General features: G+C 43.5%; 1 protein-coding gene across 1 annotated transcript in view; it reads left to right on the forward strand.

Annotated features, from left to right (window-relative positions):
• The first annotated feature begins 333 nt into the window (after window positions 1-333).
• STAC (SH3 and cysteine rich domain) overlaps window positions 334-19,028 on the forward strand; it is a 550,486-nt gene continuing 531,791 nt past the window's right edge. Inside the window, exon 1 of the mRNA XM_069730312.1 lies at window positions 334-827. Coding sequence (XP_069586413.1) covers window positions 720-827 — 108 coding nt within the window. The 5' untranslated portion in view covers window positions 334-719. The remainder of the gene's footprint in view (window positions 828-19,028) is intronic.

The following is a 19,028-nucleotide window of genomic DNA, read 5'->3' on the forward strand; positions in this document are numbered from 1 at the left end:
ATTCCAAAAGTTACAGAAACCTGCTGTAAGTAATGAAATACAAAAAAGTGACTGAAACAAAATCTCCTATTGCCAATGCATTGCATTAATTTCCCTTAGTATCGTTTCAATTGTTTTGCAGAATACATGTGTCAGTTTTTTGCTGGTTGTGTGATTTCTCCCTTTGGGCTCGCAAAGTTTTTTTTCTTTATAGCTTCTAATGCTTAACCAATATTATAATAAATGCCTTTTTGCCATCTGCTAGTCCATTCCATGTGTATTCCTTGTGCAGTAGTAAAACGGCAGTAGCACATGCCTATACAAGCTACCCTAAGCCGTCTGGAAGCGAGCTCCTCCTTCTCATGGATCATGTGTAAGCAGCCCAGGCTTTCTGCTTCAGCTCACTTCTATCCTGATCACCAGGGCTGACAGCCACACTTCCATGTCCCATACCTCCAGGCTTTTTTACTATAAAGGGAGAACACAATTCATCCACACGCAGCGCAGCCCTACAAAAGCAATTCTAGTCAAAGCACAACTTGGCTGGAAGAAGGGACATACAGCCTGGATATTAATATAAGGAAATCTGCAGGATGATAAAAAACCAAGAATTCACATTTAGCTAATCATGAGGACGTGCACATAGGAGAAAAACAGTAGCAGAAAGAGGTCAATAAGATGCTACTTATTTCTCTTTAATTAAAGGTGACATAGTTAATAGCCGGCGCATCGTAGAGAGAATGATTCCTCCAAGCAGCACCATGGGAGACAGCGTGGAAAAGGATGATGAACTTGGAAGCGCTGAACAGCCTCACTCTCCAGCTTCCACAAGTAGCCAAGAATCAAAGGTATTTATAATTTGTCTTTAGACGAGGGACCAGTAATGACCCAACATATTATTACTCTAAGAACAGTCAATAGAAAGGGTGACAGCTAATATGAAAAATTCTAGACTTGTTCTGAACCTGACCCTGTATCTATGACTTGACTGTGCCAAAGATCTTGCTTTACGCTAGGAATCTATACAGCTAATCTCATTCATTGAATGTGTCGCAGGTTGATACCGTATCACATGCATGGTTTCTAAAATATTTCCCCTTCTAATAATTTTCACCAAATTTTCACGGTATTACATTTTCAACAGTTGGTATTTTGTTATTGTTGGAATGACTTCCTTTACGATTTAAAGCAATTCTGTTATCAAGTCAGCAAAATAGAATTTTTCAACGATAATAAGCGGGGGTAGCGGAATTTAGGTGCCGTTTGTGACAGCCTAGATTTCGTCAATCTAGATGCCTGTCAGACGAAGAATAGGAAATGGTGCTCGTATTCTACTAAAATCGCATTCAAAAAGTTAGTCTTATGGCTGTTCCCTTCTCGGGCTCGTTCACACAACCGTATTTTTGGTCCATGTGCTGTCAATGGTAAAAACGGACAGTACCTGGACCAATGTTATTCAGTGGGGCAGTGCCAAAGAAGATTTTTTTCATTAACTGAATCGGTTTGTGAAAAAATCTTCAGCATTCACTAGTCTCTTCCGTGTGTCAGATGTGACTGACCAATTCAAGTCTATGGGTGCATAACAAATGGATGCCATGCGGTGACACAGTATAGCATCCAATTTAAATGGATAAATTGCAATTTTGGGACATAGCAATGGCTGTAAATGGTCTTGAAAATGATTAATAGCTGCTGTGAAAGGAAAGCGGATTGAATACAAACTGCACATGGATTGCACACGGAAGACAAGTGAAAAAAAAGTTGTCACACTTTTATTAATGAAACTGAACTATTTTTTTACATACCGTACTTCACTGAATCTACCCTTATAAAATGGATTTCTATTAAAAGAGGGGTTGTCTGAAAGTTTAAAAATGTAAACTTATTGCAGGAAAGATTCTAAAAATAAATACTATTACTGGCATGTTAAATCCTTGCTGACTTAGCACGGATGCTCCAGTGGCCCTTAACATTCTTTGTACACTTTTGTTCATCAATGACATGTGTGCATACATGTATCCACTGCAGCCAATAACTAGCCTCCACAATGATGCCAGCAGGTATGGCAAGTGATTGGCTGAAATGCTTAGACAGCACACTATTGCTCTAAATACATCTTTTAGTCTAAATAAGAATAATAATCTAGATGAGGACAAGACATGATGAGGATGCTATAGTTACTGTGGAAATCCATGTCAGAATGCCTGTCTAATCCTGAAATTAAAATGAACATTTGGTGAGATTACATTATCAAATAGATCTCATGGTTAATGGAAATCTTGTAGGAATGGTCATATAATCATTGTGGATTGTTTTTCGATTTCCAGCTTGGATAAAAATTTTAAGGGCTCGATCACACTGCCGTGTAGCATCCGATGATTCTTTCATGAGAGAGAATCGGATGCTACATACAAATGACCCTTGGCGCAAACACTGCTGCGAGCGTGAACTGAGTGTCAGTGCAGTGTTATGCAATTCTCTCGCATGCGAGAATCAGATCACAGGTGCAGAAAAGATGGAGAACTTCATTTCTCCATCTTTCCCATTCTGTGAGTCGGCGTACATCGTACTGCACTTCGATGACAACCGAGTGCAGTCTGATGTCTTTCACACACCCATAGACTTGTAAGAGTGAGCGCCTTCCGATATACGCTGCTAATCTCAACTTACAAAGATTTTTCCTCTCATGCCGACTCGGCTTGAAAAAATAGGCACTAGTCAGCACTGCTCCATAGTATAACATTGGAGTGCTATCCTATAAAACATTGGATAGCACTCATATAAGTTAAGCTGGCTACTTGCGAGTATGACCGAGCCCTTAGGGGCATGTTCAAATGTTGCCGAAATAAAACTAACTACAGGAAATGTTCCCATATTGTAGATGTTTAGCTGAATTGTATATGATTTCTTATATTGCAGAAATAGCACCTTTCAGTAGTGATGAGCAAATTTATTCAAGTAGAATTGAATTATCCTCGAACTTAGCAAAAATTTGCATTCTCCAGAACACGGATTGTTTACAATTTGCTCCGTGCAAATACAGTAATATGATGGCCAGCTGAACCACAGAGGGCTGGCAAAAGATTAAAAACTATTAATAATATTGACCTTACCACTCACCAGTCCCACCATCTATGTAACCAGTCTCCCAATCCTACACACTTCTTCTTTTAGCCTTCTCTGGTTGCATGCATCTTTTTTAGCCTTTTTCTTTCTGGGACTTCCAGCTCTATCAGTCCTATAACGCCACAATGTGCCATGCCGCTGCAGTGTATGTTGTCACCAACGTGCAACCCCAGAGACACTAACTGGTCCTCTGGTAATGCCAGTTAAAAAAACACACACATATTATTACAAAGTATTTTAATGAAATAAAGACACAGAGTGTTTTAATATTTCATTATACTCTTAATCCACCTGAAGATCCTTGTCACCTGAAACCAAGTTAAAAAAACAAACAACAATATTCCATACCTTCCGTCGTTCAGTCTTGTCCCACGCTGTAAATCCATCTGAAGGTGTTAAATCATTTTACACCCAGGAGCTCTGCTAATGCAGCTGTGCTCCTGGCTGTAAAAACCTGGGGAATGAATGGAATGCAGTGGAATGACCTGTAGTTACCTCGAGTCGCGGAGATGCGGCCTCTGCTGGATGTCCTGAAATGAACTCGAGCGTGGGAAAATATTCTGAAAAGTTCCCAGGCTCGAGTTCATATGAGGACATCCAGCAGAGGGCGCATCACCGCGACTCAAGGTAACTACGTGTCACACACTGATGATACATGGATGGCATCCCTGTGTCATAAATGAGAGTTGTATTCAACTGTTAACATCAAGAGCAAGCGGAGGCTCATAGGAGTATTCATCAGCCGTCGCCTGCACTATAAATAAATAAATTTAGTAAGAATGATGTGGGTTTCCCTGTGTTTTTCATTACCTGCAAGACAAAACTGAAAGCTGCGGGCTGCAACCCTCACCTGTCAGCTTCAGCAAGTCTGGTTATCAAGAATAAAGGTGTCCCCACGCTGTATTTTTAAATTATTTAAATAACATTTTTAACCCCTTAATGACCATCAATACATCTTTTTTACTGACCTGAGATATAAGAGAATAGTGTCCCCATACAGGTGACAATCCAGCAGTTGTCGGCTGTACATTGTAGCTGACAACTTGCTGCATTAGCCACGACCGGTATTGGCATCGCTAATATCTGTTTAACCCCTTAGATGCTGCTGTCAATAGTGACTGCATCATATAAATGGTTAACAGAGTGTGGGGGTTTCTTCTTTAACCCCTTCGGCACCCTGGGATCATGATTGTGTGGTTCTGATGTTTGCCATGGCAATTCACGGCCAAATAGCGGCTTTAGAGTCTGCCGGCTACAGCGGCCTGTTCAGGAGTCAGAGACATTTAAGTGGTAAAAATATGTTTTCATTCCTGTCATGTCTCATTGCATTCATTCCCTAACATCATCTGAAGGGTTAATAAACTACCTGACAGCAGTTTTCAATATGTCGGGGGGTGCTGTTTTTAAAATGGTATCACTTTTGGAGGTTTTCCAATATTTAGGACCCCAAAAGTCACTTCAAACTTGTATAGGTCCTTCAAAAAAATAAGTTTTGTAAATGTCCTTGAACAAAATAAAAAATTAGTGCTACATTATTAACCTCCTAAAATGATAATGGATTGCCCCCAGACACAGGGCCACGCGTTCTCGGTACCGGGCCTCTCTGGTTCGGTTCTGAGGCTGTCACGGTGGCTAGACCCTGTCCGCGACCCTGCTAAGGGGCGTCCAATGAAAGTAGTAAAGCAGTCTGTCAGGGGTTCGTGACGCCACCTGTGGTGTTCGGTCAGGGTGACCGACGCTGCTATGGGGTCCACTGGGGTGATGGAATGGCAGCTGGATGGTATACCTTCCCACAGGTGAAGTATGTCCCCAGGGCTTCCCAGTAAGATGGATGGTAATAGTGTGAGGTGCAGTCAATAATGAGGACACAAGGTTGCAGTCTCTTTACCTCTTTACTGAAGGCTTCAGGATCCTCAATCCAGAGTACGTTTAACAGGGCTCTGAGAGACCGGCCGGTCCGATGGGCACATCCAGAGTTTCCTTCACAGATGGAAATCATTGCCTACCACTAGCGCCTGTGTGTTGTAGTCCTACCCTGCTGAGCATTTGGAATAGTCCTCACAACTGCTGTTCTCGTTCGTTCGTTCTCTACAGCTCTCTCTCGTTCTCTTTAGTTCCAGATGTTACTAGTTTCTCATCCCCCAGGTATATTTTGGCTAGGACGCACCCGTATGACGGGAAGGCTTGGAGGTCTTCCAGGACCCTAGAGACGCCCCTCTCCCAATGTTGCCCCCTATGTCTTCTTAGGAAATTTAAGGTAGACAGCCAACCTATAATTAACTGTCCGGCGGAGTTTGAAGTAAGCCTGAAGTCAGTTACTCCTACGGTGTTCCGGCCACCGACTACGCGCCTCAGTAAGATGTTGCCTCTCTCTCTCGGCACGACTCTTACTGGCTCTCCTTTGTGCTTGATCTCGTTTACACGGTTCCACAATATCCTTCCCTTCGTGTCTCTTTCTTAGGATACCGCCGCAGGGTGTGCAGGCGCGGTTCCATAACGTTCTGTTCTGTTCGCTAGGCACCTGCCAGGTTCCCACGCCTGACAGAGACCCCCCTGTGTATTCTCCCTGCAACACCCCCTGCCATGGGATGTTGCCTGAATCCAACCCAGTCAGCTCTGACTAACTTCCTCCCCAGCCCCTAGTTTTACCAGTGTGAGGAGTGGCCCAATAAATAAAGCCTTTTCCTCCCCCTAGTGGCCGGAGTGTGAAGTGTAATGTGTTCTGGTGATACCTGGTCAGGAGAACTCCTTAGTGCCATCAGACGTACCGCCACTCTCCTTAGCGGCAGAGTGCCATACTGCAACGACCAGGTCTCTGGGGCGCTGCACTCTCCCCCCGGTTAAATCCAGTACTCCTGGACTGGGAAGAAGAACAACAATATAATGCAGCAAAAGACATACAAAATTTTTGAAATGCTTAGAACAAGTAAATAGAAAAGGTTCAAGGACACTTGAACGTTACAAACAAGAAAACAGGATTAAATACTTTTAAATAACACTTTGACTATAAATAACTCTCAGTACCCAGCCGGGTATTCTACTAAGTGCAAACTTTTGAACAATAAGTTAACTTTTCCTTTAAGGGTGTATACGCTGAACCCACTAAAGGCCTACCATAAAATGCTATATAAATAACTCAACTTTCTTTCCGTTCTAACTTCCCCAATGCAGGACCGCCTAGCTCCTTGGCTGAGCCTATTGTCATTGTACCGACCATCTTTCTACAGTTCTCAGGAGGACTCTCTCTAACCCCTACGGGTTCACTTTCAAGCTTTCCTGTCCTCAGTCTCTATCAACATTATCAAACTTTCTAAATTTTTTCAACATTATTAACGTTTCAACTTTTATTAAGGCCATCGTGTAAACATTCCCTTTAAGAGGGACCCAAGTCTCTAGTGCAAATTCTCTCTCTGTCTGCAAGTGCACTGCAAGCAAGACCTTCTGCGTCATGTCTTCGCAAAGTCTTCTTTTGCTTGTAAAACCAGTAGGGAGCACCTTTAAGAAGGTGCAAACTATATACAAACAGTTTTGGATTCATTCACCGTCCATGATCTGGCAGTCTTTTAAACAATGATGAACTTGTGCAAATGTAGAAAAGAAATAGAAAACATTAGGGATCCCGGGTAAACAAAGGGATCCCTAGGAGTTAACCCTGGTCGGGTTTAAAAAAGCAGCAACAGCAGGAAACAGTTAACTATATACATTCTCGGTTCTCCAAGGTTTAGTGCTGTAACTCAGGGGGTAGCACCGGTCGGAGTAGCCCAGCTGGATACTGGCGGCTACCAGGTGCCACATAAGGGGCTCCCTCACTTCAGATGGGGGCCTTATGGCTTTGCATATCTCTTTTCTCATCCAATGCGGTATCAATGTCACTAATCGGTTCTTCAGGTATAATCTGTGTTCGAATGTCAATTTTGGTAGTAGGTTCAGTGGCGGCAATAATGCCCACTGTGGTAGTAGTATCAGGATTCATCAGTTCAGAGTTCATCTTAGTCATGGCAGCAGGTGGCGCTGCTACGGAGCTTATCAGTAGGTCTTCTGCCACTGGGGCAGGATCGTTCTTCATACCTGCTTCAGATGCGGTCCCTCCGGTGCAGGCCTGCTCCGTCTCCGCTGAGATCTGGAACGCTGACTGCGGGGCCTTGCGCTGTGGCGTCATCATCTCTGTTTGTAGTATCTCGCTTTTTGGCATGGCCTTGCTTTCTGGCTTCAGAGCGCTGGAACTTCTTTCTTGCTCCGGACCAGACGAGGCTGCCGACAGACGTCTGGTGAGGCCCCCGGTGACGATCTCCTTCCACCCGGCCTCAGTGCTCAGCTGCGTCCACCGGAGTCGATCACTGAGCTCGTCCTCTCCGGCCTGCAGGAAGTCGGGGCTCACAGGCGACGCTTGGCTGCGGTATCTCTCTGGGTAGCTGGGGGAGTCCTCTGCTCCGACCCCATGCTCCGATTCCGGTCGGCCAACCATGGCGTCTCCCACGTGTTTCACTTCTTCTCCCTCCTTGTCCTTTTCCCACTCTCTCCTTCATGGGCGGTTTCATTTTCTTTGTCTCCGCCCTCCACTGAGGATCAGGAGGCGGATCTCAGCTGCTGACGGACACGTCCTCAAGGTACAGAAATACTTAGACTGGGCGGCCATTATCTTTCGCGCTCTCCAGCTTACTCACGCCCACTTCCACGCTCTTCTTCTTCTCTTGCACTCCTCGTGGCGCTATAATGGCGGCAGTTCTGGCGGGAATCTTGCGGCAATAGCAATACACAGTCCTTGCAATAAATCACAGTCCAACATGTTTCAATCACAGTTCCAAGGCACACATGACCTGCTTCTCAGGCTTAAGTACGATCCTGTTCGTGACGCCAAGTTGGATCGCCCCCAGACACCGGGCCACGCGTTTCGGTACCGGGCCTCTCTGGTTCGGTTCTGAGGCTGCCACGGTGGCTAGACCCGGTCTGCGACCCTGCTAAGAGGCGTTCAATGAAAGTAGTAAAGCAGTCTGTCAGGGGTTCGTGACGCCACCTGTGGTGTTCGGTCAGGGTGACCAACGCTGCTATGGGGTCCACTGGGGTGATGGAATGGCAGCTGGATGGTATACCTTCCCACAGGTGAAGTATGTCCCCAGTGCTTCCCAGTAAGATGGATGGTAATGGTGTGAGGTGCAGTCAATAATGAGGACACAAGGTTGCAGTCTCTTTACCTCTTTACTGAAGGCTTCAGGATCCTCAATCCAGAGTACGTTTAACAGGGCTCTGAGAGACCGGCCGGTCCGATGGGCACATCCAGAGTTTCCTTCACAGATGGAAATCGTTGCCTACCACTAGCGCCTGTGTGTTGTAGTCCTACCCTGCTGAGCATTTGGAATAGTCCTCACAACTGCTGTTCTTGTTCGTTCGTTCTCTACAGCTCTCTCTCGTTCTCTTTAGTTCCAGATGTTACTAGTTTCTCGTCCCCCAGGTATATTTTGGCTAGGACGCACCCGTATGATGGGAAGGCTTGGAGGTCTTCCGGGACCCTAGAGACGCCCCTCTCCCAATGTTGCCCCCTATGTCTTCTTAGGAAATTTAAGGTAGACAGCCAACCTATAATTAACTGTCCGGCGGAGTTTGAAGTAAGGCCTGAAGTCAGTTACTCCTACGGTGTTCCGGCCACCGACTACGCGCCTCAGTAAGATGTTGCCTCTCTCTCTCTCTCGGCACGACTCTTACTGGCTCTCCTTTGTGCTTGATCTCGTTTACACGGTTCCACAATATCCTTCCCTTCGTGTCTCTATCTTAGGATACCGCCCCAGGGTGTGCAGGCACGGTTCCGTAACGTTCTGTTCTGTTCGCTAGGCACCTGCCAGGTTCCCACGCCTGACAGGGGCCCCCTGTGCATTCTCCCTGCAACACCCCCTGCCATGGGATGTTGCCTGAATCCAACCCAGTCAGCTCTGACTAACTTCCTCCCCAGCCCCTAGTTTTACCAGTGTGAGGAGTGGCCCAATATATAAAGCCTTTTTCTCCCCCTAGTGGCTGGAGTGTGAAGTGTAATGTGTTCTGGTGATACCTGGTCAGGAGAACTCCTTAGTGCCATCAGACGTACCGCCACTCTCCTTAGCGGCAGAGTGCCATACTGCAACGACCAGGTCTCTGGGGCACTGCACTAACAAAATAAAATAACATTCTACAAATGGAGTTGATGTAAAGTAGACATGTGGGAAATGTTATTTATTAATGTTTTTCTGTGTTATTACTATCTGGATTAAATGCATAATCATTCAAAGCTTGAAAACTGCATTTTTTTTACATTTTTTATTAAAAAAAAAGGATTCCAGAGTTATTACCACATAAAGGGACACTGGTCAGATTTTAAAAATTTGGCCCCGTCACTAAAGGGGTTAAAATACTGTGTGGGGTCCCCCCATTTTTTCCAACCGGCCAAGCTAAAGCAGACAGCTGAGGGCTGGTATTCTCAGGCTGGTAAGGGGCCCTGGATATCCCCCCAAGCCTAACAATAGCAGCCTGCAGCTACACCAGAAAAGGTGAATCTACTAGATGCACCAATTCTGGCACTTTGCCCGTTCTTCCCTCTTTCACTGTGGCAGTGGCAGTGGCAGTGGCAAGCGGGATTCATATTTGTGTCATTGATGTCACCTTTGCATTGTTCGGTGACATCAAGGTCACTGCTTAGGAAGGGAGAGGCGTCTTTAAGACATCTATCCATTACTGATCCTATAGTTATATTGTAAATAAAAACACACCCAGAATAAAGTCCTTTAATTGAAAGAATTACACAAACTCCTTAATGAAGGAGTCATCGCCCAGTCTTTGAAAGTCATGGTCTCCTGTAACAGAATTAAATTAATAAACCACAATTTTCCTTATCTGTCCACCGAAAAGATAATAACCCATTTGTCCCGTGACGGGTCTAGCTCTGCAATATCTAGATGGCAGGCTGCCTTGTTGCATGATGTGACTATACAGCCTGCAATCCAGCGGAGACAATGAGCAGCGTGTGCTACAGCTGCTCAGTATCTCACAGTGAACTCCTATGACCTGACTGATGTCACCACGAAAAAAGGTGTAACAGGGCTTGTGCTGATGTCCGTGAGTTGAATTGAGATTGGCTGTGAGCTCCCATGACCTTTCTGTTGGCAACATGAGCGTAAGAACTTTCTCATGCTCACTGGGATGTCAGTCAGGTCATAGGAGTTCACCACGAGATGTACACGCAGCTCAATGTCTCTGCTGGATGGCAGGCTGTATATCCGCATGCAACAATGCAGCCTGCCATCTAGATGTAGCAGAACTTGACGTGTTGTGGAACAAATGGGTTATTGTCTAATTTGCGGACAGGTGAGGAATAGTGCTGTTTATTATTTTAATTCTGTTACAGGAGACATTGGCTTTTGCATACTGGGCAGTATCTATGGTCCCTTCCTAGGCTATTAACATCAACCCATAACTGTCTGCCTAGCCTCTGCAGGTTATTAAACATAGGAGGACCCTGCGTAATTTTTTTGGGGGGTTCTCCCATTTTAGTAACCCGGAAAGGATAAGTATACAGCTTTGAGCTAATAATAATAGTATGGGAAACTTTATTAATATTGTCTCTTTGCCAGAATATTAACATCAGCCCCCAGCCATCAGCTTTCCTGCTGCAGATTATGTAAATAACGGGGGACCCCTTTCCATTTTTTTATTTTTTTAAATGTATTAACAAGTACAGTAAAATACAAACCCAATGGGGTCTGCACATTTCTAATCTCTACCATTGAGGATAGATTTTCTGCACTAGATCTGCCACGTGAACATACTCTACCAATTGAACTGGATATATTTAACGCTGATTTAAACTGGAGATCACTATGCATAGCAGTACAAATACTGTACGCATAAATATGTATTTTATGGTAAATAACAAAAATATATATTTGTAAGAAGAATCTAATGACATTAACGGAGGCTAATACTCTTGAAAAGCATGCCTTCCTTTTTTGGAGATACAAGTAAAAACTTCGGGTTATTCCGTCACATTGGATAGAGATTTGAAATGAAGTGCTTACGTCATGAATATGTAACGCAAGGTGAAGAGTTGGCATGGAATGTTCTGTATGCCAATAATGTCTGTGACTTGGAGCAGCTCCTCTGCGCAGTGATGGAGTGCTGTTATCCCAGAAACCTTGACCTGCTGTGTCGTCTTGATGCTGTATGTTCATTCTTACCAGTCAGGTGCAAGTGTTCATGTTTATGCTGCTCATACATTACAGTAAACGTTCTTGGTACTGATGGGACAGTGGAAACATTTTGGAACAAAATCAACTTCTGCAGTGAATGTATAAACATCGCCTACTTTTTCAATAAGTGTTTCAAATAATGATGTGTTCAAGGAAGGGCTGAGATGTGGACTTACTGTGAGTATAAGCATAAGGAAGACTGTTAAACCAGACTTTGAAAGTAATAAAAGCCCTATTAAGTTACTTCGGTCTATGCGTTCAATTTAATGGTAAAACACCTGCCATACATACAAGTCAGTCCACCCTGATGTACTGTATATCTATACTGTGAAATGCTGCCTACATAACTGTTTTAAATACCTTTCAGGAATATTTTCAGGTGTATATTAAGATTACAATGGTATGCTACTATTTGGATATATTTTCCCTTAATTATATCTTGTCTTCTTTGACGTGTGCCACAAAACTTCACACTATACGTGTACTTAAGCGGCTTTCCTACCCTACGGGGTAAGTTTTCTCCTTATGGAGAGTGACATGCCAGGTCTGACACACCAGTATGGACTCCCTATATTGGTGTGCCAAACCTGGCTTGTCACTCTCCATAAGGAGAAAACTTACCACTTAGATCCAGTGCCTCTGACCTAGCAAATTCAGATCTCAAACTTTGTGCTGACGAGAGGCAGTACCCTGAAACATCATGTCTGCCAATTGAGACTCTGACTTGGTTTTATCCTAAAGGTACCGTCACACTAAGCGACGCTGCAGCGATACCGACAACGATCCGGATCGCTGCAGCGTCGCTGTTTGGTCGCTGGAGAGCTGTCACACAGACCGCTCTCCAGCGACCAACGATGCCGGTAACCAGGGTAAACAGCAGGTTACTAAGCGCAGGGCCGCGCTTAGTAACCCAATGTTTACCCTGGTTACCATCGTTAAAGTAAAAAAACAAACACTACATACTTACCTACCGCTGTCTGTCCTCGGCGCTCTGCTTCTCTGGTCTGGCTGTGAGCACAGCGGCCGGAAAGCAGAGCGGTGACTTCACCGCTCTGCTTTCCGGCTGCCCGGCGCTCACAGCCAGACCAGAGAAGCAGAGCGCCGAGGACAGATAGCGGTAGGTAAGTATGTAGTGTTTGTTTTTTTACATTAACGATGGTAACCAGGGTAAACATCGGGTTACTAAGCGCGGCCCTGCGCTTAGTAACCCGATGTTTACCCTGGTTACCAGCGAAGACATCGCTGAATCGGTGTCACACACACCGATTCAGCGATGTCTGCGGGGAGTCCAGCGACGAAACAAAGTTCTGGACTTTCTTCCCGGACCAGCGACATCACAGCAGGGGCCTGATCGCTGCTGCGTGTCACATTGGACGATGTCGCTAGCCAGGACGCTGCAACGTCACGGATCGCTAGCGATATCGTCTAGTGTGACGGTACCTTAAAGGTACCGTCACACTTAGCGACGCTGCAGCGATACCGACAACGATCCGGATCGCTGCAGCGTCGCTGTTTGGTCGCTGGAGAGCTGTCACACAGACCGCTCTCCAGCGACCAACAATGCCGGTAACCAGGGTAAACATCGGGTAACTAAGCGCAGGGCCGCGCTTAGTAACCCGATGTTTACCCTGGTTACCATCCTAAAAGTAAAAAAAACAAACAGTACATACTTACCTACAGCCGTCTGTCCTCCAGCGCTGTGCTCTGCTCTCCTCCTGTACTGTCTGTGTGAGCACAGCGGCCGGAAAGCAGAGCGGTGACGTCACCGCTCTGCTTTCCGGCTGACCGACGCTCACAGCCAGTACAGGAGGAGAGCAGAGCACAGCGCTGGAGGACAGACGGCTGTAGGTAAGTATGTACTGTTTGCTTTTTTTACTTTTAGGATGGTAACCAGGGTAAACATCGGGTTACTAAGCGCGGCCCTGCGCTTAGTTACCCGATGTTTACCCTGGTTACCAGTGAAGACATCGCTGAATCGGTGTCACACACGCCGATTCAGCGATGTCTACGGGGAGTCCAGCGACGAAACAAAGTTCTGGACTTTCTTCCCCGACCAGCGACAGCACAGCAGGGGCCTGATCGCTGCTGCCTGTCACACTGGACGATATCGCTAGCGAGGACGCTGCAACGTCACGGATCGCTAGCGATATCGTCTAGTGTGACGGTACCTTAAGTCATATTGCAAGGTTTGCTAAAGGGTCAATATTGACATGTAGGATTACTACTTCCAATAGGGGGGAACTAGATTTCTCCTCTGAAGAGGCAATTTGCATGTTTGCTATCCTATACATTTATAAACATAAAGTAAAGCTTTTGTTCCCTCGTAATCTGATCCTAGTGTAGTATTTTTTTAGGCTGTTTACACACTAAATCTTTTTGATGAGTTTTTGGATTAATAACTGGGCAAAAACTGAAAAGTTTTGTGGAGTTTTCAAGGAGGATTTGAGAGTTTTTCGCTTAGTTTCCCCTCCAAAAATATTTTTGAACATGGGTTGTTTAGATTCGACTATTGTCTCCACCTGCTTTGTATGGATCCTCTATCACAGTGTCTTTTTTATATTTCATTGATTGAACTATGTTTCAATAAAGAATATTTTCTCTTTATTTACCCTTGGGCAAGAATTGTGCACATGACATGGCTATCTGAGTTACATTGTGTGATTTTTTTTTCTTTCATTTTTGTTATGAGTTTGGCTACTTTACAGTATGTCTGTTGGCAAAATTGTATTATTATCAACAGCAGGTGGACAAGCTGTAACACTTACGGTATATGTTAGTAAGTGCCATAAAATTATATGCCCAACATGTGTCAAAATAAAGATGAAATAGCTAAAACCTAAGTCTATGTTCTCTTGATGAGCTTTTCGTGCGTTTTTGACGTGTGTTTTTGCTGCCTCAAAAACACATCGTCTTACAGTTCCAGCAAAGTGAATTTGATTTATAGAAATCTCTTGCACATAGTGCTTTTTTTTATGCTTCATAAACTGACCTGATCTGTAGCATGTCAATTTCTTTGGCAGATAGGCTGAGTTTTCTGTGCGGATTTTCCCCATGAGCTTACATTAGTTGACCAAATTCTGCAGATAAAAAACACACCTGCGGTTTTAGTGCATTTCCACAGTGCAAACGCATCAATAATGCAAGTAATCCGCACCTACGTATGTCAATAAAGTTTTGTCAAGGAAATGAAAGGAAGCATCAAAAGCAAAGCAGCTTTATTTAATGCATGACACACCAAACAGAAACAAAAAAGTCACAAAGTCAATAATGAAATAAAAACGCATGTTAATAAAAGTACACAAAAACACAGTGAAAATACTGAAGTAAACTAATTTAAATAATAGGTGCAGAAATTCTGCAGAATCAAAAATGCACCAAAACGTCATCGTGGGAACGTAAGGGTAGGAACACTTTGACACTTTCTAACAACTAAAATATTACCTTAAATGCCTTTAAATGGTTTTTCCCACAAACAATGTACAGCTTTAATGTTAATTAATAGATATGGGAATGAAAATAAGTTCCACAATTAAATATGTGACTGTGCCGAGATAATCTTATAAATGTGCCCCTGCTGTGTACTGTGTAATGGCCGTGTCTCCCCGTACAGGGACATGGTCTGATCATACCTCCTGGGCAGGGGAGGAATCAAAAGAGGATACAGATATTACAGCACGGGATCACAGCTTATTCTTTTTATGAGGTAAAATATTTCCTGCCTGTTTTTAAGCAATGTTTTACTTCAAAGAAAGAACCAGCTGTGATCCCCTGCTGTCCTGTCTGTATACTCTTTTGTACCCTCCACTGCCCAGGAGCTGTGGTATGATCAGACCATGTCCCTGTACAGTCAGACACGGCCATTACACAATACAGAGCAGGGGCACATGTAGAAGATTATCTCAGCACAGGAACATTCTTTTTAACACATCCAATTGTGGAAATTATTTTATTCAAAGATCTATTGATTAAAATGCTCCAATTAGAGAAAAATCGACTGCACCACTGTGCGCGTTCAAGTCTTTTGGTCACACGTGCTGCAATCTAGCTGTGGCTATTTCAGTGGACTCTGAGCGCATATCCAGAAAAAACACTTCTATATAACATGTGAAAGAAACAATTGGGATAGCACTCACCGGTCCTTTAAAACTTAATTATTTATTCAATGATTAAAACCTCATGAGAGTGGGTTTACAGGATATGCGAGCCAGTGCTGACGACGGCCGTTTCGCGCTGAACTGCACTTCCACGGGTCAGTGTGTCAGAGGATATGACGGAGGGAGAAATACTCTGGCTCGAGCATACTCCTCCCTTCGAACTCCCCTCCCACTGGGTGATAAAATACATACAGACATTAATAACATTGTAGACATTATCATTTTATATGTGTCCAAATCCGTGTCAGGTCTCTTTGGGGAAACAGATGGAGATATAACCTTTTAAGTGAACTTTATCTCGCTTACTATGGGGAATACGATAATCAGCACAACATTAAATTTAATTTTCTTTCAATGAAAAATTCTATTTTTTACATAGCTAATTATATTTGGAAAGTTTTTGTTTATCGTTTGGATAGTTACAGTTATATGAAAAAGTTTGAGCACCCCTATTAGTCTTAAGCTTAATGTTTTCTAAAAATTGATTTTTTTGCAACAGCTATTTCAGTTTCATATATCTAATAACTGTTGGACACAGTAATGTTTCTGCCTTGAAATAAGGTTTATTGTACTAACAGAAAATGTGCAATATGCATTCAAACAAAATTTGACAGGTGCATAAGTATGGGCACCCCACCAGAAAAGTGGCATTAATATTTAGTAGATCCTCCTTTTGCAAAAATAACAGCCTCTAGTCGCTTCCTGTAGCTTTTAATGAGTTCCTTGGTCCTGGATGAAGGTATTTTTGACCATTCCTCTTTACAAAACAATTCCAGTTCAGTTAAGTTTGATGATTGCCGAGCATGGACAGCCCTCTTCAAATGATCCCACAGATGTTCAATGATGTTCAGGTCTGGGGACTGGGATGGCCATTCCAGAACAGTGTAATTGTTCCTCTGCATGAATGCCTGAGTAGATTTGGAGCGGTGTTTTGGATCATTGTCTTGCTGAAAGATCCATCCCCTGCGTAACTTCAACTTTGTCACTGATTCATGAACATTATTGTCAAGAATCTGCTGATACTGAGAGGAATCCATGCGTCCCTCAACTTTAACAAGATTCCCAGTGCCGGCATTGGCCACACAGCCCCAAAGCATGATGGAACCTCCAACAAATTTTACTGTGGGTAGCAAGTGTTTTTCTTGGAATGCTGTGTTTTTTGGCTGCCATGAATAACGCCTTTTTGTATGACCAAACAACTCAATCTTGGTTTCATCAGTCCACAGGACCTTCTTCCAAAAAGAAATTGGCTTCTCCAAATGTGCTTTTGCATACCTCAGTCGACTCTGTTTGTGGCGTGCTTGCAGAAACAGCTTCTTTCGCATCACTCTCCCATACAGCTTCTCCTCCAAAGTGCGTTGTATAGTTGACCGATGCACAGTGACACCATCTGCAGCAAGATGATGCTGCATCTCTCTGGAGGTGGTCTGAGGATTGTCCTTGACTGATCTCACCATTCTTCTTCTCTGCCTTTCTGATGTTTTTCTTGGCCTGCCACTTCTGGCCTTAACAAGAATTGTACCTGTGTTCTTCCATTTCCTTACTATGTTGCTCACATTGGAAATTGACAGGTTAAATCTCTGAGACAGCTTTTTGTATCCTTCCCCTGAACAACTATGTTGAATAATCTTTGTTTTCAGATCATTAGACAGTTGTTTTGAGGAGCCCATGATGCCACTCTTCAGAGGAAATTCAAACAGGAGAACAACTTGCAAGTGGCCACTAAGTAGCTTTTCTCATGATTGCATACACCTGGCTATGAAGTTCAAAGCTCAATGAGGTTAGAAAACCAAAAAATGTGCTTTAGTAAGTCAGTAAAAAGTAGGTAGGAGTATTTAAAACAAGAAAATGATAAGGGTGCCCATACTTATGCACCTGTCAAATTTTGTTTGAATGCAGATTGCACATTTTCTGTTAGTACAATAAACCTCATTTCAAGGCAGAAACATTACTGTGTCCAACAGTTATTAGATATATGAAACGGAAATAGCTGTTGCAAAAAAAACAATTTTTAGAAAACATTAAGCTTAAGATTAATAGGGGTGCCCAAACTTTTTCATATAACTGTATTTATTTTTCATAAGAATATGGACATATCCACTCTATCATTTAATCCCATCGGACCCATCGCGCCTGTGCGCATGATCCACTTGGCTTCTTGCCTCAATAATAAATTGTGCAGATTGCCCCCCCTTTCCCCAATAGAACGAATTTATAGTGTTCCCTGAATCTGACATATAGAGGGTGTATTATTTTACCTATGTAATATAATCCGCATGGGCAAAATATCACGTACACTACACATTCTGTTTTGCATGTTATGAATTATAGTATATGGCTAACTGCTCCCATGCGGATTTCCCGATCCATCTTGTGAAACTTGCAAAATGGGCAATGTCCGCACCTATGATTCCCCATAGGGATTCCTTTACTCAGCCAATTAATGCTTGGTTTACTTATGCAATTTCGGACCAATACGTCCCTGAGTCTAGTGCTGCGTTTGCATGAAATCAGGGGCCCTCTTGCCACGATTTCTGCCAGCTCTTCGTCCCTCCCCAAGATGTGCCAATTTTTTCTAATGGAGGAGCGTTGTGAATCTCACTGAACATGTATTACCGCCGGCACATCTTTCTTTGCTGTCTAAAGGCCTGGGGTACTGCATCCCAGAAAAATTTGATATGACTGCCTTTAAAATAGATTTATTCAAATCGATTAGAAAGATTCATTTGTATAAAACTTTCATTACCAAACGGACTAATAATACATCATTAGAAGGAGAACAGCCATGCAAAATAGGTCCATTAGGGTTCATGGTAGACACGTAGGAGATATCAGAAAATAAAAAAGAAGCAGAATTACTACTAAGTTTGACTGATAGACAAGTTGAAACAGCAACATATAATTCAGATGACATAGCTCTCTTCATGGGAGGAGTTCCATCCACTTATATGCCTCCCACATCACCTGGTAACCTGAAAGATCTATTTGAAGCACAGGTATTAAATGAATCCTGAAACACTGATTTTTATTTTTGCATTTTCTTAACTTGTAAGAAAAACATGCACATAAGTTACTTTGTGGCATGACAGAGAATTTATGGTCTGATACGGCTATAACTACTAGGCTGCATACTATCAGATGTTAAATGAGTTTTGTGCTTTGGAAAATAGCATTTTCTTAGAACATTCCACCTACAATAAACTGGTCACATGATTTCAGATCCCCAGTGATCGGCTGTAATCAGACAGGAAACTCAGCAGTAAGGCTCCCGTTTCCCTGCTGCACCCCCACAGGAAAGATGAAGCATTATAGAGCTCCCTGAAATCAATATCCAGTGTATAAAATGCTCAGAGAAAGGCTCCACTAGTCTCCTTGTGCCTGCTGCACCCCCACAGGAAAGATGAAGCATTACAGTGCTCCCTGAAATCAATGTCCTGTGTATAAAATGATCTGAGAAAGGCTCCACTTTCCCTGCTGCATCCCCACAGGAAAGATGAAGTATTACAGAGGTCCCTGAAATCAATATCCTGTGTATAAAATGCTCAGAGAAAGGCTCCAC

Source organism: Ranitomeya imitator, chromosome 6, assembly GCF_032444005.1.
Source record: "Ranitomeya imitator isolate aRanImi1 chromosome 6, aRanImi1.pri, whole genome shotgun sequence".
In the NCBI taxonomy this organism is placed as follows: Eukaryota; Metazoa; Chordata; class Amphibia; order Anura; family Dendrobatidae; genus Ranitomeya; species Ranitomeya imitator.